Here is a 24,784-nt window from a genome sequence, read left to right as displayed (position 1 = left end):
CAGCTAAGTTGCCGGTGCTCATATTGTTTACTAGAATGGTTGTGTGTCCTAATAACCTACAAAACAAATTTCTTTTTCACAGCTTTTATATTTTCACCTGTGTAAAGCCAAATGTCAAACTACATGATGTTGTGTAATGAAACCAAACATGCGGACAATCTAGCTGTTAGACTGTACACAAGTTGTTCAATTACTGGTGGAAACCACCAGGACCAGATTAACATCTATTTTCTCTACTTTGACAGAATGAATTTGCTGTCACAAAAGAAATCTTTCAATTTCTGAGTTACAACAACGTCTTCGGCATGCTTCACTAGCTTTCTACAGTACAGGATTGGTTTAAAGGAAGAAAGAAGAGTATAAGACAGCACATACAGATGACAATGACAGAATGAAAACTACAGTTAAGTCACTCCACAGGCAATCACAACAGTTCATGCACTAGGATCAACAAGTTGAAAGTTTTACAAACTAGGCTTGATCTCCACGAGGTGAGCCATGAGAGCTCCAGAAACCTGACTGCCTTCATTCTCACCAGTCCTCTTACTCCTCCTCCTCTCACTGTCGGCCTTTTCAATCTTTGATTTTATAGATGCTGCCTCTGTTCTCATATCTCTAGCAGACTTCGATGTAATGGAAGGCTGGTAAACTTGAGTAGCTTCTGACAATGATGTGTTTCTTGATGTACTGTCTTCTTCATCATCAGAGACCTCTGACTGCATCTTTTTCTCTTCATCAGATAGACGATCCACAAGCTTTAATGTCTCACCACTAATTCCCTTAAAATATTCAATAGAATGTTTACATACCTCCCTAAGCTGATTTTTCTTTACTTTAACTGTTGTCACTGTGACGGAGGTAGATCTTACCTTTACTGGTAATTTAGAAGGAAGCTGTTTTGCTTTTCCTTTCTCTACCTGCTCTTGTTTTGGCAGGGCTGGAGTTTTTCTAGCTAAGTTATTCCTATGTGTATTTTTTACAGGAATCCTAGACCTAACTTCTAGACAGGGAGAAGAATTATTTTCTTTTGTTTTGTCGGGCTTACTAGCCCGTCCCGCTTTTCTCCCTGCATTGCTTTGGAGAGTATTTTGTGGAAAGACTTCTTTTACTGAGCTGGCCTTTACAGGAAGTTTTGATTTTGCTCTAGTCCCTACCACCTCTGTTGACTTTTGCTGGTCTCCATGTACTTTTGGCTTATCTTTTATTCTGTGTCCTTGTGTTGTCCCTGTACCTTTTCCTGCCGTGCTTTTCATTTGGCTAGCTTTCTGTATGGAACATTTGGGTTCCGAATGTTCTTTTAGCACTACATTACAGGTAATATTATCTGTATGGACAGCAGATGAATCCAAATTGTTGTTGTTATTAAAATTATCTTTTGGAAAATCAGTGTTTTCTGTTTGCCTACAGCTTGTCTGGCTAGTAGCTGAACTCGCAATCACTGTTACGGTTTCATTTTCTAATCCCTGACCACTTGGCATCACAGCTTCTATCTTATCTGTCACTTCGCCAGGGCCATCTTTCTTCAGAGTCATGGTGGAAGCAGAAATTCCCATTTTAATTGGTGTGCGCAATTTAGGATCAACTTTAGAAGCATTTACCGCTGACGATGATTTTTCCAGCGAGTTACTACCAAGTGTTGCTTCCATGCAATCTCCACTGGCCTGGATGATGGGCTTATGTTCAACTGCAGTTGTTTCTACTGGTCTCTCTAGGTTTGTTTCTACAGTGTTGTCCCCTGCCTGTGGCTGTGTGATGGCAGTGACTGTACTTTTATCCCCTTCCCCCTTGTCCCCTGACTTCCCTTCAGAAGTATGCTCACCAATCTGAAAAAATTGGAGTCTTTCTTCAACAAAATCCCTCTTGCTCATGTCAATTGCACCACTGCGAGTCATCTCAAACATCTTCCCTTCATGAAACGGGAAGGGGTTGGGCTCGCTAGTTGGCGTACTTTCATCTGTTGGAGTTCTGGCTGGAGTTGTATCAGGTGTTGTTGCTTGAGATCTGTCTTCCACTGCCAGACCAAATGGCTTAGCCTCATCATCCCTTGATTTAGTCTCAAACACTTCATCGTCACCTCGGTTATTGGACCACGGATCAAAATCTAGACTCTTGGTGGCCACGGTTTTAAAAGGTGTTGCAAATTCTTCATCTACTTTGTAACTGAAATATGTATCAGGAAACACAGTCCGGTCAGGGTGTCTGCCTTCCAAAGTGAAAAACTGTGCCCCTGACTTCTGTTCACTCTTATCTCCAGTCTTTTCAGAAGTTGGACCTTTCGAAGGTGGCTTGTCTTCTTCAGGGCCTACCTTGCCTTCCTCCTCAATGACTTCAAGCTTACTCTGGCTAAAGCAGCGGTCAGCCTGCTTTAGAATGCCTTCTGTAGTCCACACGTCCTTTTTGGTTTCAACTGCCGGACCTGCAAGTTTAGAATCACTCTCAGTTAAACCATCATCTTCATCTTGTAAATCATAACCATCAAGAGAGTCAATCTCAGTCGCATCGGTATCATGGGAGAATTCTGCAGTGGTTGCTATGGAACACTCTGTGACAGACTGGTCATTATTCCCATTTTGCACTACATCATTCTGGGGTGAATCAAGCCCAATGTCAAACTCATTAGGTTTCCCAGAAGTGGGATGTCCTAACTCTTTCTGTTTCTCAATCTTTTCGGGGGCTCTAGGTTTTGATGCTTCCTTCTGGTCATCTTCCAGTTCTTTTAGTTTGAATGTATACTTTTTAAGTGGAACAGGTTGATAGAGAGATTCATCATCACTAGAGTCACTGACATCTGCTCCCGGTGGCACAGGAGATGGTGGCTGTACTCTTATGACTGGTTCAGCCAGTTGGCATTTGTCATGTTCATCTTGCAAGTTTACTTCTATCATCTCCATTTCGCTTTCAGTGGAGTAATGGGGCTTCTTTTCTGACTCAGCTTGATCTGCATCCAGTGGTGGAGGAGGAGGGAATTCGATGTAGGCAACTCTGTTACCTTTTGGTCTTTTGTTAGAGTCCTTATTTATATGATTAGGTAATATTTTGTCAGGTTGTGGTTCCTCAACTTCTGCCTGCTTTACAGAGGTTGACTTAGCCTCTGCTTCCTCCTCTGATTCCTCAGATACCTCGGGTATAGGGCTGGGCTTGCCTGGTATATAAGCTATTAGTGAGTCGGGGGTTTTAGATGTAAACTCATAACTCACTTCCTCTGAACTGGGTGTTTCTGGTGTTAAAGGGCTTTTACCAGAGCTATCTATAAAGGACACTTGTTCTAGTGTGTCATCTTCTGGACTACCTTGTGGAGAAGGAGGTTGTTTTTGCTGTCTAGCTGTGTAAAATGCCCCCCTCGTCTCTTGCACTGTCTTACTCTCCTGACTGATAATTTTTTTTATATTTCCTTGTTGCACCTCTTTCTCATATTGCTTTCCTACTTGAACAAAACTGACATAAACAGGTAAAGTCTTAATTTCTTTCACTCCCTCAGTACTTACTAAAGGTGCAACTTTATCCAAGTAATCACTCACACCAGGGTCAACTAACTCACTTGAAGGAGATTCCTTTCCTGGACTAAATTCTAAAGAATCTGGTGATTTGCTAGGGGATATCTCAGTTTCCTCAACAGGAGGACTTAAACCTATTGAGCTCTGTTGCTTGGTAACTTTTCTGATTTCTGAATGCTTTCCTTTTTCATCTTCCACATAATCAAACTGCCTCTCAACTTTCTCCTTAATCACAGCCGACTGGGATACTTTAGCTGAAAGTTCATAGACACCATTCAGTGTGGTCCTCTTCTCCTCTACAATCCTGACTGGAATATGGGACACAGTGAATTCTTCTTTCCTTTTTGATGTTTTATCAGCCATTTCACCATTATGCTCCCCCTCCCTGACAACAAATTCTCTGTATAAAACCTTTTTTGAGGGAGATTTTACAGTCAATTCCTTCACTTCTTCTGAATGAATTCCATTTGCTGCCAATTTTTGTTCTGTCACAGTGATAAATTCACTTTTTTTGTCAGTTTTAGCTTCCGCATGATCAACATGGTTTTCTTTTACCGTATCTGGAACCAGTACATGTGAGAGTTTTTCTTTTTGTGTTTTATGATTAGAAGTTCCAGGACTTTCCCATGTCCTGTAGATTTTTTTGTCCCAGTGTCCCTTCGTTGTTGCATCTGAGCCATACACCAGGTCTATTGCCTGCTGTTCCGAAAAGTATTCTGGCATACTTTTACTCATTTCAGTTCTTTGTTTTTGTGTATCTGAAGCACAGAAGTCTTCCATAATTTTTCCTTTACCTGGAGCAAAATCTTCCTGTATTTTCACCTCTTTCTGTAAGGCTGTGCTCCCATCAACGAGATCTACTTGCCTTGGGTACTTTTCTCTGGAATAAAACTGATACACTGGTAACTTACTTTCTTGCAGTTTCTTTACTGGAATTTTGGATTGACCATCCACCTTTTTTTCTTCTTGAGTTAGGTCCTTACTCCTTGGACTTATACTCTGTTCAAATTTAAGCCTAATGGAACTGAGCTTTGATTGCTTCAGCTGAAATCCAGTCTGTGCAACTTCAGGTATTCCAGTCTGCTGAGCACTTCCTTTGTGTTCCATAGTTTGTTTAGAGTCCTCTGTTTGTTGCACAAAAATCCTTTTTTCAGGACTGCTGGGCAAGCTGGAAGCTTTTCTTTCATCCATTTTGGGAAAGCATTTCCCATCAGGTGTGTACTGTTTCACCTTACTCCTTTCATCACTGGAAGCCGGTAATTCAGAGGGCAAAACCTTCTCAGGGCTGCTGCTGGCAGAGCTCTGGCTAGAATGCATCTCCTTGCCATTTTTTTTATGCTGCTTTTTCTCTGGAGACTGTAGCTCATCATTCAACTTCTCTGTTTTATCCCGAAAAAACTGTGATACTTCAGTGAGTTTTTCTTCTGCTTCCTTAACAGTCCTGTCCACCCTGTCTTCATATATCAACTTTTCTCTACCTCTCTCTAATCTGTCCTCAGTAAAGCGCATCCACATTGCATGTTTTGGACTACTAACATCTCCAGTATAGTGTAACACTGTCACTTTATCATAATGATCATCTTTAGACATTTTACCTATACCATTTTCAGATACATCTTTATAGATTTTGGAGAGAATCTCTTTTTTGGGGGCAGTAGCTACTTTTTCTCTGCATCGTTTATCAGACCCCTGTAACTCTGAACTAAGGGGTAGAGCATGGTCAGTAACTGACTCCTCAGTATCAGAATGAGACACATCTAGCTTTTCTGAAAGAAGCATTTTCTCAGCAAACCTGTAAGACTCCCCTCTTAGTTCTGACAACTCATCATCATGGTATTCTATTGAGTGCTGACTCAAAAGCTTCAGTGTTTTGTAAGAGTCATCAGACATGAGTTGAGCAGAACTAGGGCGACTGTCTTCTTCCTGGGACACAGGAGTGTTAACTCTAGAAGACTCCAGATAAGAAGGAAGTGACTCTTCAGCTGTGAGCTCTTCTTCTTCTTGCTGACCTTGTTCATCTGAACAAGGAAAAGCATCATGTTTTTCCAACTCTTTTAAGTTAATATCTCCCCGAGGTAAGTCTTTCTGATATACATACATTTCTTTTTCTGGATGCTTTTTTGTTTCTCTAATAATGACTTCAGTAGGTTCAGCCTGATTACCTTTTTCAATATGGACCTCTATTATTCGCTCCAATTTGGGTTTCATTTTGCTGTCCTTCTCTGCATGTTGTGGTGAAGTTTCAGCAGACTTGCTAACCTCTGATGTTACTGATGATTTATGTTCAAACAGACCTGCCAGTTCTTTGGAAGGGTCACGTCCAGACTGAAAGGCTTTCATTATGTCATGAACAGACATTGTTTCCTCAATTCTTTCAGATGTGCTTTCAGTGCATGGAGGTTTATGATATACTGTTCTGGTTGTTGTAGTGATATGAGTTTCTTCTTTTACTCGGACACCTTTGCTAAGGACACACTTGTGGTCATCTTCTTCACTGCTGCTAGCTTTCATTTGAAATGCTTTAACCTTTTCTTTAATAGATCCAGTAGGTTTTTGCTCCAGCTCCATAAATGCAGGGGCAGGTTTCACAGCTGGTAGCTCTTCTGCTTTCTGCTCTGGAATTTCTTCTGATGATGGCTCATAGCTGCGGATAACATGAACTACTTCAGTTCTTGTTTCTGTAATAACGGGAGGGATGGGCACATCGTGGAAAAGTGGTTTGGGCCCTGTGCTTTCTGCACTTTGTGGGGCTGATGGTGTTTTTTCACTCCTTGTCTCAAAGCCACTGTCAGATAAGGGACTTTTATCTTGATCATGTTGAGAAAAGTCATCTGGAGATTCCAAAATAGTATCTGTTCCAAAAAAGGAATCTGCAATTTTACATAACTCCTTTTCTGATGTTGAAGGCCTCATGGAGGCTGGAGGCATTTTAAGTTTATGTTCCTGCAAAGCAATAGCTGGTTTTAAAACACGTTTTTGTCTCTCTTCACCTTCTTTTTTCCCCTCTTCAAACTTGTACTTTATGTTTGTTAATGAACTGCTACCAATATCATTTGCTAAGTAATCAATAACTTTTGACAAGTTATAATCCTTTTCCGACATAGTTTTAGTTTTAATTTGGACCTTCTCTGGAACAGATATAGGAGGGCTTGTCAAAGCTTGCTGTCTTGCTTCATCAATCTCCTCTGTACTGAACTCTACCCAGTCATCCTCAGACAGGTGTCCTTGATCACTTTTGGATACTTTAGCCGACCCTTTACTTTCTAAACACACATCTTTTTTCAGTATCTCACTAACTTTTACTAAGTCCTCTTTTACTTTCTCAACAATTTTAAAGGGCTCTTCATCATCAATTCTACCCTCTTTTGATATCTCAGGTTGGAATGGTTTGTCCTCTGTGACATCTGTCTGCAATATTGCAGTCATTCTTATTAGGTCCTCCTTCATTTCAGCAACATCTTTCAATATCTCCTGACTGGAGGATAAAGAAGATGGCGTGGACAACTTAAGAGCAGAGGGTGCTAAAAACAAGGATGATTTTATTGGAGATGAAGTTCGATTAAAGGGAGGCTGAGTGCGTGCCTCTGTGGTCAATGTTTTAATGGGTGACAGTAACGCAGCAGCTGATTTTGTAAGTGAAGACGACTCTGGAAGCTTCTTTAATGCTGGTTCAGATAAAACATTGACTACAGAATATACTGGCACTGTTATTGTTGATGAAGTTACTGATGAGGTAGTTGCAGATATTGACCCAAGGGCTGTATACAGAGCACCTGCAGGAGGAGTTCTTATTGACTGAAAAGCTGATGGTGCTGAAGACACAAATGACCTGAGTGGAGAAAATGACATTGTCGTAGCAGTTGAAAATGCTCTCTCAGCAGTATCAGCAACTGCATTAGCAGCGCAACTTGCAGAGTGTGCAGCTGCAGTGATCTTGTCCTGAAAAACAGCTGCAGCTTTGGATCCATTTATTAAGTTGGCAGGAGATGGGTATTTCAGAGGTGACACAGATCCATTAAGCAATGGTACATCTGTGTGCCCAGCTACATGTTTCGCTGGTGACGAGAGAGACGAGGCCATCATGACTTTAGAGGATGAAACAGCATCAACTACTGCCTTAGCAGGTGACACCACTGACTTTAGAGGGGACGATAAAAGTGAGGATGCTGATGTGATGACCGATTTAAGTGGCAAACTTGAAGAGTACATGTTAATGTTGGATTTGGGGGATGCTGGAGGCGTCATGGTTATGGATGATCTCTCCAAGAGAGACCCTGCTGTAGTCACTGGAGATGTCCGAGAGGGGAACGTGGTAGTGGATGCCAGCCCTTTCAGACCAGCAGCTTCTGGTACTGTGGGAGCTCTGACGAAAGAGCCTGACGTAACCTGTATATTGTACGGAGGCTGCGATACCACAGTTTTTATTGGTGAAGAGATTGTCCGAAATGATCTAATTGGAGATGCTACATCACTAACAGATTTAACTGAAGATGTAGTAGAAGCTCCTAATGTGGATTTGATTGGAGAAGCAGAAGAAACAGACCATATTGATTTTAATGGGGAAGCTGTAGGAGTGTTAGAGGAAGAGCTTGATAAGGAAGTGAAGCCTGATTTGGTTTGCCCAGGCACTGTAATTGGAGCTGTTGTCCATGACTGATATGGCCGTGTTGAAAAGAATGGCTTGTATGAGTAAGTAGCAGGTAGGGATCTTGTTGCTCCTGCACTCCGTTCAACTGTTTCTTAAATTGTTAAATTAAAATCAAACATAAAATCAACAAAAATGATTGAAAAACAGAGAGACCAGAGAAGAAAATTGGTCAGTAAACGTTGTAATATTACAAAAAGCAAGTACAATTGTTTGCATGAGTTAGGATGAAGGAGGCAAAAGAAGAGTTAAAAAGGAAAGAAAAAATAGGAATGAGCCATACTCTGATGACCGGTCCAAAACAAAAAGCATCATGAAATGAAAGACAGAAAGCACATAGCAACCAAGTCCGCAAACAATGAAAAACAGAAAACACAAAGGAGGAATCCATAAGGTAAAAATAAAAACCACAAAGAAAATTCTTCTCTTACTTCCTATTGACTTTCTGATGTGCTAGTTCTGAAATACTCGTATCAATTCTATTTTGCCTGTTTAGGTATGTCTGCTTTGCGCAACTATTAGAATTATCCCTTTAAATTTTTCTGTTGTTCTATTCTTGTTGTTCTATTCAGATATTGTACCTATACAAAATATAAACTTGTGTAAAATGACATTATATAGCTAAAATCTTTTTTTTAAACCACTCAATTATTTCATGCAGAACCCTTTAAGTGACAGGCAATTGATGTGCAAACTGTGAAGCAACTGGAATAAATTCAAGTCTATATCTCCCATGCAAAATTCAGATATGCTTCACACTCACAAAGCCAATAAGAGCAAGAGCTTTTCTGAGTCAACATTTTAGAAAATAATAAAAATAAATAAAGAAAAGGAACTTTTGCATTTGTTTTTCATGCGATACTCCTTTTGTTTGGTAAAACTAAATTAAAACTAAAGTAATACTTTACATGAAATGATTTTAAGAAGCATATGTCATACATGAAAAATGGAAAGTATGATTTATGATAAACGTGAGCAAGCAAAGCAACTGAATCTGTTTTTATTCATGCACAATATATCATGTCAAAACGAGCACACGGAGTAATACATTTTGTATGCTGTATTATGCACAAATATGTAAACCTTACAAAATCATTTCACAAGAGGCCATTAAAAGAAGAGTACACTTTTTCTACAAGATGTAGTGTCTTGGTACCTTTTGAGGAGATTTCTGGTATCAGCTCAAAGACAGACCTGTTCAACTTTGCATTTCTCAAAAGGTAACATCAGAAAAGAGGTCAGAGAACAATATATTATGCAAAACTTCCTGGCAAGGACAAACCTGTTAACTGTTATCACCCCCAAAACACAGCTTATTCATAGACATTCCAGGCAAATCATCATCAACCATATTTTGCATCACAGGAGGTACTCATGCCAGAAGACAGTTATTTCTGGGAATCCCATTACAGCATACATATCCTCTGATACAGCAATAACATTCAGAATTGACATTGAAAGTAACTTGGAGGGCTTTTTTTTCTTGAAGTTGGAGTTAGAAATAGAGCTAAAATACCCAAGGAACTTACTCAACACACCTTTCTCTGAAGTTATGCTAATAATTTGCCAAACCTGTTTTATCTGTCTTATAGACAGTAATTCACTGTGAAGGAAGCATAGTAAGACTAATATTAAACTGCTAAAGCTTAAAGCACACACACTCATATAGATTAATAGATAAATAAATGTTCAGTATACCACAGGTCCATATCCTGCAAGGAGAAATGTGCTGGGTCTATAAATGCCAATCAAAGCCCAGAAAGTGAGGTGGATGGCTGGTGATACTGTAGTAGAACATTTAGGTTGAAGAGAGCTTGAATGCTAGGCCTGACTGGCACAACCTATTTCAAGAAATATCCATTTTTCCCATCCTGTTTGCAATTTTATTTTTAAAGCACAAACACACTATTTTTCTCCCAAATAAGAAAACACTATGTACTTCACTAAATGAACTAGACTTTATTATGAAGATTAATGAGTGGCAGCTGCTAACATTCACCAGAAGTTCATGCAGTCCCAAGTCCAAAAACAAAAAAACAAAATCATTTTGAAAAGAACTAACATCAGAACAACTTGTTCTGCAGTTTGTGTTTTCAAATGTCTCTACAGCGGCCCCAGTGTGCTGTGATGGTCCAGTCTGCCAGAACTGGCTAGCAAAGCAACAAAATCAACTGGTGTCCCTCTTAACTGCTCTGTCTCCTGTTAAATCATGGATCCAGGCATGTTTAAAATGCCTTTTCTGTGCGATGTATTGCAGTTGAGAAAAACTGGTCCAAAGAAAATTCAGTAATTTACCACGTTGTGCAGCTATGACATAACCAAAACAGCATGGAACTGGGCCATTCTTCTATTTCAAAATAGTAAAGAATCCCCCCACCCACTCCATACTGGACACTCTTGGCCTGAGCAGTTTCCACCACGTTGCATTCAAGATTTGATCAGAAAACAGATGTTCCTTGCTACCTTTTGTGCACCCAGCTGCACTTCCTTACTTGCTGCTGACTGAACCACCACACGCCTCCCCAGCTCAGCGCTCCTCGGTCTTCTCCTCAGCCGCAAGCATACGGCCACAAAAGAGCAGATCACGGCCCACTGGAGCACCTCCTTTTGGCAGTCCTGGCTCTGTGCCAGGCAGCGCGCGCTCCGGAAGAGCAGGGCCTCCCAGTCCACATCCTCCCCTCACACCAACATGCTGGCAGCAGTGGTGACAGCTGCTGGCAACAAGGCAGCATGAGTGCACAAGGTGGTGTGCATGCTGATGGCCAGACCACTGTCTGCCACCTTTCCTGGCAAACAACGATTTTTGCATACTCCATTCAGGTAGTTCATTTCTGTTACTAGTAACTGGTGCCAAAAGAGACAGACTAGCTAAAGAATGGAAAGGGACTTCTACTCTATTATCACATCTTTTCTCCAGGCTTCGAGGACAATCCATTAAAAGGGTTTTGTTTCTTTCCCCCACTTTTTGCAAATGAGCCTTAATGGACCGCTGGTGAAAAAAATTAAGACTTTTTTCTTTTCTTTTTTCCTCCGTGCAAGGAGGCCTGATAAACTAATTGTAAGCAACTTATGTAGTCATCAAACTCATTTCAAGCAATTTCTGTTGCCCTGTCTTTTCAGTTCCCAACAAGCCTTTGACGATACCTTAACAGTCCATCAAGATGTCTCAGTAGATCTGGTAGCTTCTTCAGATGTTATATGCTTGAAGTCTTCTTCCAGGCCTGACAAGTGTAATACATCCTGGAGCACATCTGATCCAAAGAAGCCACAGATCTTACAGGATTATTAAACTGTAGCCATCCAGTGGGAACTCCTTGACCTGAGGAAGTTTGTCTATGGATTTTATGGAATTATATCAAAGGGTCCATTGCAGGGCAGCAACTGAGAAGTTATGAGGGAGGAAGAGGCAAGAAAAAGCCCAGGAACAGGAAACAGCAGCAGTCAACCTCAGACAGGGAAGGTGGGGGATAGAAAGCTAAGCCAAATACATTATCGTATTTAATGGGGAAGGAAAGTAGAGCCATGGAAAGCAGAGCTTTTCTTCCATGGAAGGAAAGCAGAGTCTGGTCAAGGGGAACATAAGTTTAAGAAGGAGGAATGTGTGGTGCCAAGGAATAAAAAGCATCTGCAGGGAGCATAGGAAAAAGGGAAGGGAAGGAGAAAGAAGAGGAAGATATGAAATATGAGAGTCCCTTCTGGCTAAGAATCTAAACATTTTAGTGCTTGTCTGAATAGAATTCTTCAGCCTTGCTCAACTTCTGCAAATTACCCTCTTCTGCATCATGATGATACACAGCAGCTCTAACCTCTCAAAGGGAAGAGGAATGGACTCTCTATTGGAAATTGATTTGCAATTCTACTCCCCTAGAGCTATATGGAACTTTTTAAATTATTGTATTTTTACTTAATTAGCACATGCCATTTGCCAGTCAGTTCTTCAAGCTCTCATAACACAGAAGTTCACAGACCATCCAAGAGTTTTGCTTTAGATATATTTTTTTTCAAAATGACACCAAAATACAACGTTTATAGAAAAAATGTCTCTTCTTATAAAATTCACATATATACAGTTTAGTACTTTGGTAAGAGCAACTCACTCATTCCAGGCTCAGTCAGATAGCTGTAGCGCTTACGTAAAGCAAGGGAGACAAAGTTCTGACGCCGGTCAGCCTTCTCCGTCTGCAACAAAACATACCACTGTTTGGTGCCTTTAGTATCACCATCCCCGACTTGAGCAGAACTACCATCAAACCTCAGTATTACGGGCCATATTTGGGACTACGCATCCCCACAAAGGAGAACAAATGTCTCTGTTCAGCTTCAGGATGGCATGCTGGAGGCAATTTGGGCAAGCAGCCAGGAATGGATAGAGGCTGCCTCCATTCCTGTCTGTCCTGCAATGAATTTCAGACGCTGGAGAGGGGGACTGTAGCCATTGCAGGTGGCAGAAACCTGCCGCAAGTTACTGCCCTTCTGGAGTGAGCAGGGAAGGGACTGTCACCCAGAGAGATGGCCCCACGGACTCATCTCTGCTCACAGTGGTGCGCTCTGCTACGAGAAGCAAGGGCTTAGATAGCAGACTTAGCTCATGATTCAGCCCTGATGTGCCTCAATACTGTGTTATCCCATTATCACTTAGTAAAATGCTTCATACTGCCAGAAATGGCATAATACTTTCTGTTCTCTATAAAATAAATCACCTTTGGCTAGAAACAGGAGATCAACACAAAAGACTACAGATACAGACATAAAACATTCATAGGAGTACAACTTAGACTGATCAAATATTTCTCCCCAAATTAATTTGTCCCGAAAGCACATACACCACAATGTACACTGGCTTTAAAGTGAATACATTAAGGACAAAAAAGGCATGGGAGGGATTTTTTTAATAGGCACAAAATGCAAAGATGCAGATTAGAAAGCAGACTACTATAGTTAACTAATAAATTGCATCATAAGTCACTGCGTTCAATAGTACGGCTGCTACTGCGATGTCTTAAATATTAAAAGTCCTTCAGAAATCAGCTTACTTGGTTATGCGGCTGAAAATATGGTTTGTTTAGAAAGAAAACTATTGTAATAGCTACATAGTAACTCACTAGGAACAAATCATGCGGAGACAAAGCGATGTGGTTGCTATTATTTTTTTTTTTAACACGGAGGGAGTGTTTTACTTTTATTTTAGTCAGCAGGTGGCTACAGATATTTATTTGCCACCAGGAAGAAAAGGAAACTCTGCTGGTAGGTAAATGGGATATATCTATGTGGTCTCTTTTATAAGGTGATCGCATTTATTGCTACCTCTAATGAATAAAACACACATTTTCCTGACAATCTAATGCTGCAGTTTCCAACAAGCTGTGGATTTTTAAGCTGCAAATATCTGAGGTTTATTTGAAAATAGATTTATATACAATATTTAGAAATTGCTCTTGGTTATTTTGCTTTATCAGAAGATCCAGTTTATTTTCAGGAGTAAAATATTATAGGCCATTGTTGTCAAATCCCTCTCAGAAATACAAGTTACCAAAGCACTGGCAGTGTTGCTACAGGGGCTAAAATCACACCGAATACACCATTCTTGATTTTGCCAGAAATAGACTTAGTCTGAATTTTATAATTATATTGTGTTTTCAGAAGAAAATGAGTTAAATTTTCGACTACTATTATTCGAGGCTTGGTATAATTTCATAATATAAAATTCTGTTTCTCCACATTTGTGCACTTCTACTGTTTTGCAACAGAATATCAGATGCCGAGGATAAAGTTATTCTTTAGTTATTATTTCAATGCCATAGTTAAAAATATTGTAACATTTTTTCTGTAGCATATTTACTTTTCTTCAGTAAATCTGAAGGAAATAAAAACAGAAGACAGTGTTTATATTACCTCATCATCTTGATCTGACTCTGTTTCCTTTTGGTCCCAAGATGCATTGCAGAGACAAGGAATATTATAATGGACAGCAGGGAAAAGAATATCAGGATATGAAAAGGACCAAGTCGGGAGCACAAAATGCAAGCTGATTTATAAGGCAAAGCAAATCCAAAATGTTAACACACACACACACACACAAATCTTACATCCAAAGCAAATCAACATGTGACGTTACTGAAAGCATAAACCTATGAGCTGCAGGCTGAAGCATGAGCTGTAAACAGAATCATAAAAATTATAGGAACTTGACACCACAGTAACAAGAGACTTTAAAAGCGTTCTACAAACAGGAAACCAATAAAACAAATTTAAAAAGCCTTAATCATAATCCAAAGCATTCTCATTACTGGCATGTCACAGGGTTTCTTTATCACTAGCAGAAAAAAAAAAAAGAACTAAAAGAGCAAAAATAAAAACAAACCAACCCTAAGGAAAATGTTTACATTTCCTAACAAATACCTTTTTGTGTGCTGGAAGAGTGATATTCAAGTTGCAGACAGCTGTTTGTGGCAGTCCTTTTGTAGTCTTTGGTTCTTTCAAAAATGATAAACGACCACAAGGTTCCTGGCTGGTGTCTCTTACCTAGAAAAGAAATTATTGTACATTGGAGTAATACGCTCTCATTCAGAAAAAATGGGGCGGTTTCTGGACAGTTTCTAAGAGTTCCCTTCCAAAAGCAGCTCTCTGATGGGTACAGAGCAAGGCCCTGAGCTGGGATTCGGCCCGAGGGGCCACAGGGGAAGGGAGCTGTCGTAACAGAGCTGCATCAGCTTCACGTTCTCTGCCTGGAAACAAGTTCCCCAAAGCCATGCACCACAAGGCATCGGCCAAGTCCAACCAGACAGCAATATTTCAGTATAAAACTGAGTAATGTTTTTAGCTCACATTCATTTCTCTCTGCCAAGTTTTGCACTTGGGCTCACCAAAATGCTTAGCACCTTCTTTTGCACCAAGGCTGTGAAAAGGCCAAGGGCAGCAAGAATCTGTTCATGGTCATTCAGAGATGCGTAGTCTGCATGCATTTTTTTGGAGGCTGTTCTGCTGTACAATACATTATTGAATGTTTCACCTCTTTTTAGTCCCTGGGAAGTAGTGATCTACTGCTACTATTCAGGCGGTCAAACTTGCAATACAGTTTTGATAAAAGGCTGTGAATCGATATAGGTATTCTGGTCCCAGCTCTGCTAGCAACATTTTTGTGGCTTCATGCAAAGCACCCTCTCCATGTTATTCACCTGTTAAACAATGACACTTACATCCTAGGGGCAAGTTAGTCATACCAGGCTGAAAAAAGGTTATCACAGGAAAAAAAAAATCTCAGCAGATTTTTTTTATTAATTTTACCTTGATAGAGAATGGCAGTCTATTTTCTTTGAAAGCATAAAAATTAAAAACAAGCTGCTGTCCTCCTTTAGTCAAAGGGGCCAGATTTCCATAGCAATCAACATAAATAGGTTTTCCTTCCAGAACCTATCAAAGCAATGAAATAAAAATCAGTAAAACCTCTTTTCATAGTAGATTGAGGCACATAAGTATAGCATGATTTCCTCCATCCTAGTTCTTTCTTCAGTTTAACATGGGCCAGATTAAATTTCAATGGCAAATCCGAAAATAAAAGCGCATTACAGAAAGACAATTTTGAGTGTGGGCACTTTGGAAAACCTTGAGTTACATGAGTGACTTCTCTGAAGGAGAAAGAATATGTAGATTCCCTTCAAGACACAACGTCTTAGCACCTACCTATGCATGCTGAACCAGCCCCACTCACGCGACTGTGCGCCTGGCAGCTGAGAGGGGATCCCAGGTCAGCAGTCCCCAAAGCACGAGCAGGGCCGTGCTACAGCAGCATGCCCAAAACCCGCCACAGGCTGGCCCGGGGCTCCCGCCTGGAGACAGATCCTCTAGCTCCCCCCACCTTGTCCTCTTTTGGCCTCCTTCTAAGACATTTTTTGGCACAGACTGACTGTAAACCTTTACTTAACTGTGCTTATAGTGGCTGTGAAACCCTTTTGTAGGACCTGTCACCACCTGGAAAACAGATTGTCCATTTACACGGAGGAAGCCAGGCTGCGAGTAAGAAACGTACCTCAATGTCTTTGCTTCTTGCAACTTCTTCAAAATTCTCTTGTTGCTCCAAAGTTTTATCCACTTTGTCGTCAGTCATGCAGAAGCAACGCAAATTGGATTCCACAGGGTCATTCATTTTGGCAAATATCACAAACTTTGCCATATAAGGAACACATATCAATTCTCTGTAAAGCTGTGTAGCCAGTCCAACAGTTTCTAGTACTTGATGGCAGTCTGCAAGCCAAAACCTGATCGGGAGAAAGCAAACCATTAAATGAACTTTTCATTATGCTCAAACATTTCTCAAACCTTTAAAGAGAAACCCCACATCCTGTGATCCTTGGCCATTCTGGATTTATACTGCCCCTGCAGACTTCCCAGTGTCAAAGCTGTGGTTTCCTCACATTGCCAATGGAGCTTCAAGCTTCCAAAAATGGCAGTATCCGGCACTGAGAGGTTGATAACTTTATCTGACCCTTTTCACACTGGTATATCCTAAAATTGTTTATTTTAAAGGTGCACTTGAAGCTAAATTGGGGATATGGTGTACTCCTTGTGACCACATGCCATGTATATTGTGACCTGCTGATGTTTCACTGTACATTTGATTTATATGAAATCTAAACAACCTCTTTGGTTGCACATATATACAGCAAAATCACATCTCCCATGTAGTTTGAAACTGTGTATGCCCACAGTGAAGTTTCTCTGAAGGATAAATGTTATACTGTCATATTCTCCTCCTAAGACAAGCTTGATGACAAGTCTGATACGACTTATAAATATTTTAATTTTTACTTTATTCAGATCTTTGCCACAATATTTCCACCCTGCTCTATTCTTTCAGCAATTCTTTCTCTCTATAAAGCTTTTTATAGATGCAAATGTCAGGCACATAAGATAAACTCAATCTGGCATGCTATAAATTTTCTCCACTAGGATGCATGATTTGTACAGATCCTGCTGTAAGTCTTCAATCAGTAAGACCATCAAGTCCATCAAAACTCACTTCAAACCATGATTTTTTGGCAAACGACATCTTTGTGAAAAAGTCATTTTTACATAATTGTCAACTAAAAAAACTGAAGCCAGAAACTGAATGTCTTTAACTTTAAGTATGTTTTTATGAATCCTCTCCAAATTTTTTAATTGAGCATTTTAAACTTTCCTTTTCTGTTGCTATTGAAATAATAAACTCTACATAAATAAAAAAGCACATTAAAACTTCTCTCACAAGAAATGATGGGTTGTAATTGTACATTTGTACATTGTACATTTGTACATTGTACATTGTAATTGAGAAAATACGTGCATGACACTGATCTCGTAGCGGAGAGCCCTGGGTCAAGGCAGGAAGAATTGGGGCTGAGAAGAGCTCCATCATAATTATGCCACCTCCAGACAAGGGGGTACCAGCGCACCTGCCTGTCACTGTCCCCTTGGCCACCGTCCCTCTGCCTTGCAGCAGGGCTGCAAGTCCGCAGAGCAAGATGGGATGAGGGACTGCGCCAGCTTCACGCAAGCGCGGCCTTACACGGCCACACGGCTTTCAAGTCGAGAAGAATTTGTCAGCAGATGAACTTGCATTTACTTCAAAATTAAAATTGCTTTTTTTTTTTCCCCCTAAATCAGCTCAGTGCTAGCCTCAAAGCACCTGAGCTGCTGTGCAGATGCCCAATCTGTCATTCAAAGGAATTAGAGCGGTGTAAACAGAATGCACACAGATGAACGCTCAGAGAGGATTTTAACCCCCAAAATTTAGTTTGTACTTTTCTTCCAAGTTGCAGACAGTTGTGTGTGCCTCAGCTGGAAGCAGCCACCTGTTTAACTGGAGCTGGAGTATTGACCGATCTACCACTCCCAGGAAAGCTATATATTCAAGGGATAAATTCTGAAACCCCAGTGTCTGAGCAGGTCTTGTGTGCCCGCAGAGATCAGATTTTATCAGCTTTGGGATACTGGACTCCTTGTCGAAGTAGGGTTAATCAGACAAATAAGCCCCATTACACAACCTAACCAACAGAAAATACTGAAAAGACTAGTTTCCTCTACCAGAGGAGAGACAGATAAACTCTGCGCAGAAGAATTATTTTCTTTCTCCCTTTCTCTAAGACACAATTCCTTTAACAGACATACGGTGACTCCTGAGACTGTTCACCTGCACAAGAGTTTGGTGCAGAGACAGACATTGAAAGAGTGTGAGGCGCAAGACAGAGTCCTCTCCCGAGAAACATCTCCAGTGATTCCTGCAAGACATTTCCTGGGCTACAGCAACAGTGACTGATACGGTACAGCTCCATAATACTTTCCAGTCTGATTTCCTGTGCTCAGTTGCTCTTCAGTTTCAGAAGGGTTTGTATTTTCAGTGAAGTATTTCAAGCTTTGTAACAACCTAATGGGAAATTAGCAAAATCATAGAGGAGACTATGAAGAGCATCCACAGTTTGACAGGTCTGCAGAAAAACAAAGCCCCGTGTGTCACTGCAGCCTTTAGAGAAACAGCACACGCGACTCCAGGAGCCATCACCCAGGCAGGAGAGGCCAGGTCAAAGCTTCATCTGCAACCCTGTAAGTGTCAGATGCTCATACACAGTGACAAAAAAGCATCTGGTCTGCTACCCTTTTATATCAGTCTTGTAAAAGAACTATAGAAAGATGAAGAAAACCCACGACAACCCACATTTTTAGTCTAGGGAAACTACTCACTGGGTATATTTGGCAACCTCTATCACCATACCTGGCTGAAACGTTGGTTGTGAATGAGACGCAGTCGTTTGTAAATGTCAGTGGAGTGGTGCCCGTGATATCCTCCCACTGCGCAGGTGAAGTACCTCCTAAGAAAATACAAAGCACAGAAATTTGCTTTCAAACACCTAGCATGCACAGACCACATGAGAACATTTCCATCTTAACTTATTTGGCTTCACAAGTAAACAGAGAACCTAGGCAATAACGTTCTCAAACATCTGAATTACATGTTATATATTAAGTCATATGTTATATACCAGAAAACGGTGCTGATGTAAGCAAGGGACTTATCTACAGTCAATAGCAAAACTTCCCTTGATACTAGCTAGGCCAGAAATACTTCTGCAAACTATTTTTATTGACAACAGTGTGTGACAGCCAAGGCTGCAATTCTTCATACTGGCTAAATATAAAGTAGTATTCAGTATTTGTTGGCAGGAATTCTTTTATAATGGCATGAGACCAGATTCAAAGCCCAGGGAATTGGCGTAAGCCTTTTGAATGACCTCAGCTGGCTTTGCTCACAAGAGTTGAACTCTACTGGATCTAGCACATTAATGTTCCCTCACTGGAAAGCAAAAGTTGAACAGTTAAATGAGTGAGTGCAGAGGCACTGCGGTCACAGAAACCTTTGCAAAGAGCATGATTCTGTCTAACCTGTAATGCTACATAGAAGTCGAAGGCTGGGTGTTGTGTCTCCTTTGTACCCATTGGTTACACCTTCTCCTGACGGAGGTGGCACGGGAATTGTCATGGTTATCGGCTTATGAAATTTTCTTCTTCTTGGCTCCACAGTGACAATGGGACTGAAAGTTGCTTTGTTTCCAAGGATTTTTTTGACAGTCTCCTCTGGAACTGGCTGAGCCTGACAACACAGGGAAAATATTTCAAATTAGAGCTTCAAATTGGTTTTAGACATGCAGGATTTTTTCCCAAAAGACAACTCAAATTTCATTTTATTTTCCATAGAATTTTGTTTTACTTTTTCCTATGCTGCCTTATAGCTCTCTAGGGTGATTATTAGTACAATTCATGCCTTGGTATTTTTTCCAACAACCCACTTATGATTTCCTAACAGCTAACCTGCAGAGCAAAATCATAAATCTCACAAGGTGCTTACAGTATTTACTGAGAGGTTTTCAGAGGGTGGTTGTTTTTGTTTTTAATTTTCAGTGCTGCATGACATTAAATAATATTTCAAAATACAAAAAGAGTCCTATTTTGTTAGCAGAGTTTTGGAAAGTGAGGATTAGAAAAGCTGCTATGACACAGATGCTGAAGCATTCTCAAATCTCTGCCAAATACAAACCCATGCTCGCTAAGAACACTTGAATTTCAGTTACCTCTGTCCTCAGTGCTTCCTATGCTATTCTACTATTGATTTTTAGGAAACAAATACTTGCTTGGGTCAAATTCATAAAGAATGCAAATATCTGCATTAACATTCAGCTGAGCTATAAGCAAGTTTCAGACCTTCCACCTCCACTTTGCGCCTTCAGTGATTTCCTAACTTTATACGGGAAGAAAAGGAAAAATATCCAAACGTGGGTAGAAATGTTATACGATTTCTGCTGTTTCTGTCAAGTAAGACTTGAATTCAAAAGTGGCAGCCATCTCACGGGGCATCTGGGTTTTTGTATTTACTTTTTTTTTTTTTAATTTCAAGTCTCTGTTTCAATCAGGATGACCTGTGACTTGCTGCATTATTCAATTTACATAATGTATTGACATGCAAAGGGTATGTAGCTACATTGCAGTCTCAGCAGCAACAACAGTGCATATGGAGATGTGTTTATTTCACACTAAATAGCTCTGGTAAAGGCAGCTGTATAACAGTAATAGCAGAGCTTCCAGTTTCTCAAGATTAATAGTCTTTATGTGAAATACTGTTAACAGATGAGAAATGTTTTGGTGTGAATTCCAGGCAATGGAATCTGAATCAGCATCCCTGTTTCATGAACCCATCAGACTTGTCAGGTTACTAAGTAATTTTAAGTGATAATTAGCAGAACTCAGTGAAAAAGATCCCTCCTACAAAACATTTCTCCACTTTCTATGCAGTTTATCTAAGGAGAGTTTAAGCTATTTGCTCTTCCCAGCTTCTGCCTATAGCTGGAAATGCCAGTGGTGAATGCCCTAAGCAACAACAGATGTTTATGGGGTTTTTTTTGACCTCAAAACAGCTGGCAGAGAGCTGGACACACTCTGTCCCCACACACAGCCCTATGGCAAGGGTCAGTCCAGGCACACCAGGCACAAGCTGCTCCTTGGCCAGGGCGCCTGGGACCGCACCACAGCTGTGCAGCTCCGTGGGGCCAGCAGCTCTGGCCATTCCGAAGATGGCATGCAGCGTTACAGAGGCTGCAGCTGCTCCCGGCCTTTTGCTTTTCCTTCCGAGGCTTAGCAGCACTCAAGGTGACAGTCGAAGGGAGCTGGGCTTTTGCCCCAGGTTGGAGGCCTGGGCATCACCTGGCACGTGCGCATCTTTTCAGAGCCCAGGCAGAGAACGCTAACTACCGTGCAACCTGCTTCTGAGGAGCAGAGGGCTCCTTAGGAGCAAGTTTTATGCATGAAGGCCAACAACGCTAGAAGAGTCTCCGTTTGAAGGCGCCATTTGCATGAAGCTGGTGACAACGGCCTTACCTGGAGCCCCACGCGGATTCTCTTGGTCAGCGCACCCTCCGGGAAGGACGCCTGGACGCGGGGCACTGTCGTGCTGCTCAGGACCCCTCCCTCAGGGCCAATCTGGTTACTCTCCTGTTTGATTCGTGAAACCACTGCAAAGTACTGAGGGAAATCCTTCGTGACGATCCTGCAGATACGCTTCTTCTCTAGTTCCTCCACACTGTCTAACTCTGAGAGGGAGAGACAATTAAAACATTGAGGTATTGCCTAGCCAGGCTCATATCGGACACATCTTTTAATTAGTGCAAGGATTTCAATCCATCTTAAACTGCCCAAGAGGATTTTTAAACTTACTACAGGAAGAAAATCATTGCTATTCATTCAAGCTTTTTTTTTGCTTTATCTTCTGCATACATTTGACAGTGAGCGATGACAGCACTGGTCACACAGATCCTCCAAAGCCCCTAACCACTAGGATGTGACTGTCTCTTCACCAGCAGCAAGTGCTGCAGGATGGCGGGTTCAGGATGCAGCACTGGAGCCCACGGAGATCAGGAGGAGACAGTCAAACTTCCTTCACTTTCTCCTCTAAATATGGAAGCACACGAGTGCACTGATCTTTCCAACCACACCTTTGAAAGACATTTATGTCCACCCTATTCCCTCGCACAGCTCTGACTTGCAGAAAAGCACAGGAAATCACAGACTGTTCATGAACCATCCAACTCCATGCCAAGCATGCAAATGGGAATTTGGTCAGGTAAGGCATCCGAGAAAGGCATCTCCCAGAGTGGCACTCATACAATCCTGACTGCACACTGGGGCCTGTGGGAGACTGTGGATGTCACAGCACTGCCTGCCAGCACTACCAGCAAAACCACAGTGGGACCTTCCATGGATCAGGCCTTCAGCTATATGCTCCCAGGTAACTGTATTGTGCTCCTCAATTCCCACAGAAACCTTAAAGCATCCTCAGAGATGACTGGAAGAGAAAGATGCCGTCAAAAATTAGCGCCCCCAGCCACATTACCAGCATGCCAGGTCACCAGGTCTCAGAAAGGGGCACAGAGTATCTACCCAAATTATATTAATTAGATTATATATATGCATTGAGGAAATCTCTGCGATATATCAAATACAACTAATTATGCAAGTGTGTGTATATATGTGTACTAATGAAATCCCCGTGATACAAACGCTATTCACAAATGAAGATAATTACATGACTGTCATGCAATTCTCATGCAATTTTCTTGCACTCTGCCTTTCTAGCTATCGACTCCAGGCTTCATTCCAGCCCTCCACAAGCTCCCACTCTCATTTTGTTCTTTTTCATAAGAACGGCACATTCCTAAAGAAAAAGTTCATTCCTCGAAACATGACATTTCTACCGGATACAGCAGGACAAAGCAAGAGGACCAGAAACAGTACCAAGACAGTAGAAACTTGTAGATTCTTTACTTTACATGGCTGATGCACTTTCTTCCTCTGAATATGTAAGTAGCAATTACAGTTCCAAAAGATTAGGATATAAATTTGGTAAAATGTCAGTTTTCCATTTTAAAACCTTCAGCAGGTAATTTGGATTAATTGCACAGTATTGCTGTGGAACATAGGAAGCTACGGAAGAGGAAATTTTCTTATCATAATGTCAGCTTCCCTTAGCTTTGACTCAGAGACGCTATCTGAAGCCCTCTAATGACTTAGCTATCCTGCCTGCAGCCTCTGGAAGCAATGGCTTGTGCAGGAGACAAACTGGATTCTTAAATTCCCAGGCAGGTATAAGCTTGACTGGTAAATCCTATGCATTCTCTTGTTTGCTGCTAGAGACTAAACCCACTGTAAAATACTCACATAGATGATGGATAATTAAGTTCTCCTGAAGCAGAAAATTACTGTTTTATGTAAGAAGATTTTTAAAATCCTTTGAGACTGACAGGAACTCTTGTTTGGAGGAGAGAGAAGATATGAAGTTTAGAGTAGCAGAGTAACAGTCAAGCATGGAGAGGAGTTGGACTATATATTTTAAGGAGATTATGCTTAGATAATACATATGTAAGCTTCCTCACCAAGTTGCCCTCAAACAAAAATCAGGGAAGGTGAGCGATCCTAAACCACCTCTCTGACTGCCGTAAGAAATGCAGCGTTAGCATGAGAGATTTAATGAAACAGGGAAAACTTGTCTTGGGAAAAGTCATGTTTTCTGAATGCACCTCATGCATTTTATAGCAAGAGTGATCATCATTACTGCTTTCCTCAATCACTGACACTTTATGCCTATGTAATGTGTTTCAATTTAAAAACTCAAAGGTTCTGGTGTTTTCTTTAAACCACAGAGAAATATGGTATAAAACTCATCTTACAGATGGAGATAGCAAAGCAGAGAGAGGCTAAGCAGGAGAGTCAGCAGCAGAACTGGGAAGAGATTCCAGGTGCCACTGTCTCCTGGATTTGTGCTAATAGCCCAAAGGACACCTATTGCCATCAAGTTTCAGTAAATCAGGAAGGATGCATTGTGCATGCTCCATGCATGTCTCCTTCCGCCACCCAAGTGTCAGGTACGTTTATCCTAAGCCTATGAAAAGCAGGTAGGAACAGGCAATAGAAACTCAGAGACACATTTCAATGATTCCCTATCTCATCTCTGAGCTTGGACCAGGTCCTGGCCCCGGTCAGCTCTTGCTGTCGCTTCTCAGCTCACACCCTCCTTCGCCTGTGCTACATTTGCCTTCTCCACGCAGTGATTCCTGGACAGGGCAATTCCCATGGTAAAACTAGGCTGGCCTACATCTCCTCGTGACAGTCGCCATCAGACCATGCTAAGGGCAGCACCCGGGGAAGCAGCTTTCTTTCCGAGCCACTTTATCACACTTCTCCCATTAGGACATGGCAAGCTCACCCTTGGGCACGAAAGCAGTCTCTCCAGTAACAGCCAGTGCTACCGGCCAGCAGCCTGCCTCCCCGCTGCCCTGGGGGAGCGGGACAGGGCAGCTGCTGGGGGCCAGCGCTGCTCAGTGGCAGGGACACAGCACCAGCTGCGTTCCTCCACCAGAAGGCACAGGAGTGAGGAAAGCTGCTGAGCTACCAGGTATTGGGCAGGAAAGCCGAGCAGAGCACTGCCTCCCACGTCACCTCTGCAGAGATCCCGGAGCTCGGGGGAAGGTGGCTGGGAGAAGCATCCTTCCACCCTGGTCCAGAGGCCACCAGCGGAGACGGGCTCGGCCCACAGAACAGCACTAGATGCATGTCCCAAGCAAATGCTGGC

The 24,784-nt window shown here is 41.6% G+C and overlaps 1 protein-coding gene across 1 annotated transcript in view; it reads right to left on the bottom strand.

The window, feature by feature from the left end:
• ANK3 (ankyrin 3) overlaps positions 1-24,784 on the bottom strand; it is a 207,477-nt gene that overhangs the window by 21,690 nt on the left and 161,003 nt on the right. Inside the window, exons 31-39 of the mRNA XM_067299783.1 lie at positions 21,538-21,749; positions 19,552-19,759; positions 18,884-18,980; positions 16,166-16,394; positions 15,424-15,549; positions 14,539-14,661; positions 14,032-14,058; positions 12,237-12,318; positions 536-8,233 (exon numbers count right to left, since the gene is read on the bottom strand). Of these exons, the coding sequence (XP_067155884.1) occupies positions 536-8,233; positions 12,237-12,318; positions 14,032-14,058; positions 14,539-14,661; positions 15,424-15,549; positions 16,166-16,394; positions 18,884-18,980; positions 19,552-19,759; positions 21,538-21,749 (8,802 nt within the window). The remainder of the gene's footprint in view (positions 1-535; positions 8,234-12,236; positions 12,319-14,031; positions 14,059-14,538; positions 14,662-15,423; positions 15,550-16,165; positions 16,395-18,883; positions 18,981-19,551; positions 19,760-21,537; positions 21,750-24,784) is intronic.

This window comes from Apteryx mantelli, chromosome 7 (genome assembly GCF_036417845.1).
Source record: "Apteryx mantelli isolate bAptMan1 chromosome 7, bAptMan1.hap1, whole genome shotgun sequence".
Classification (NCBI taxonomy): domain Eukaryota; kingdom Metazoa; phylum Chordata; class Aves; order Apterygiformes; family Apterygidae; genus Apteryx; species Apteryx mantelli.
Note: the sequence above shows the minus strand (reverse complement) of the source record. Positions and strands in the feature narration are given on the sequence as shown.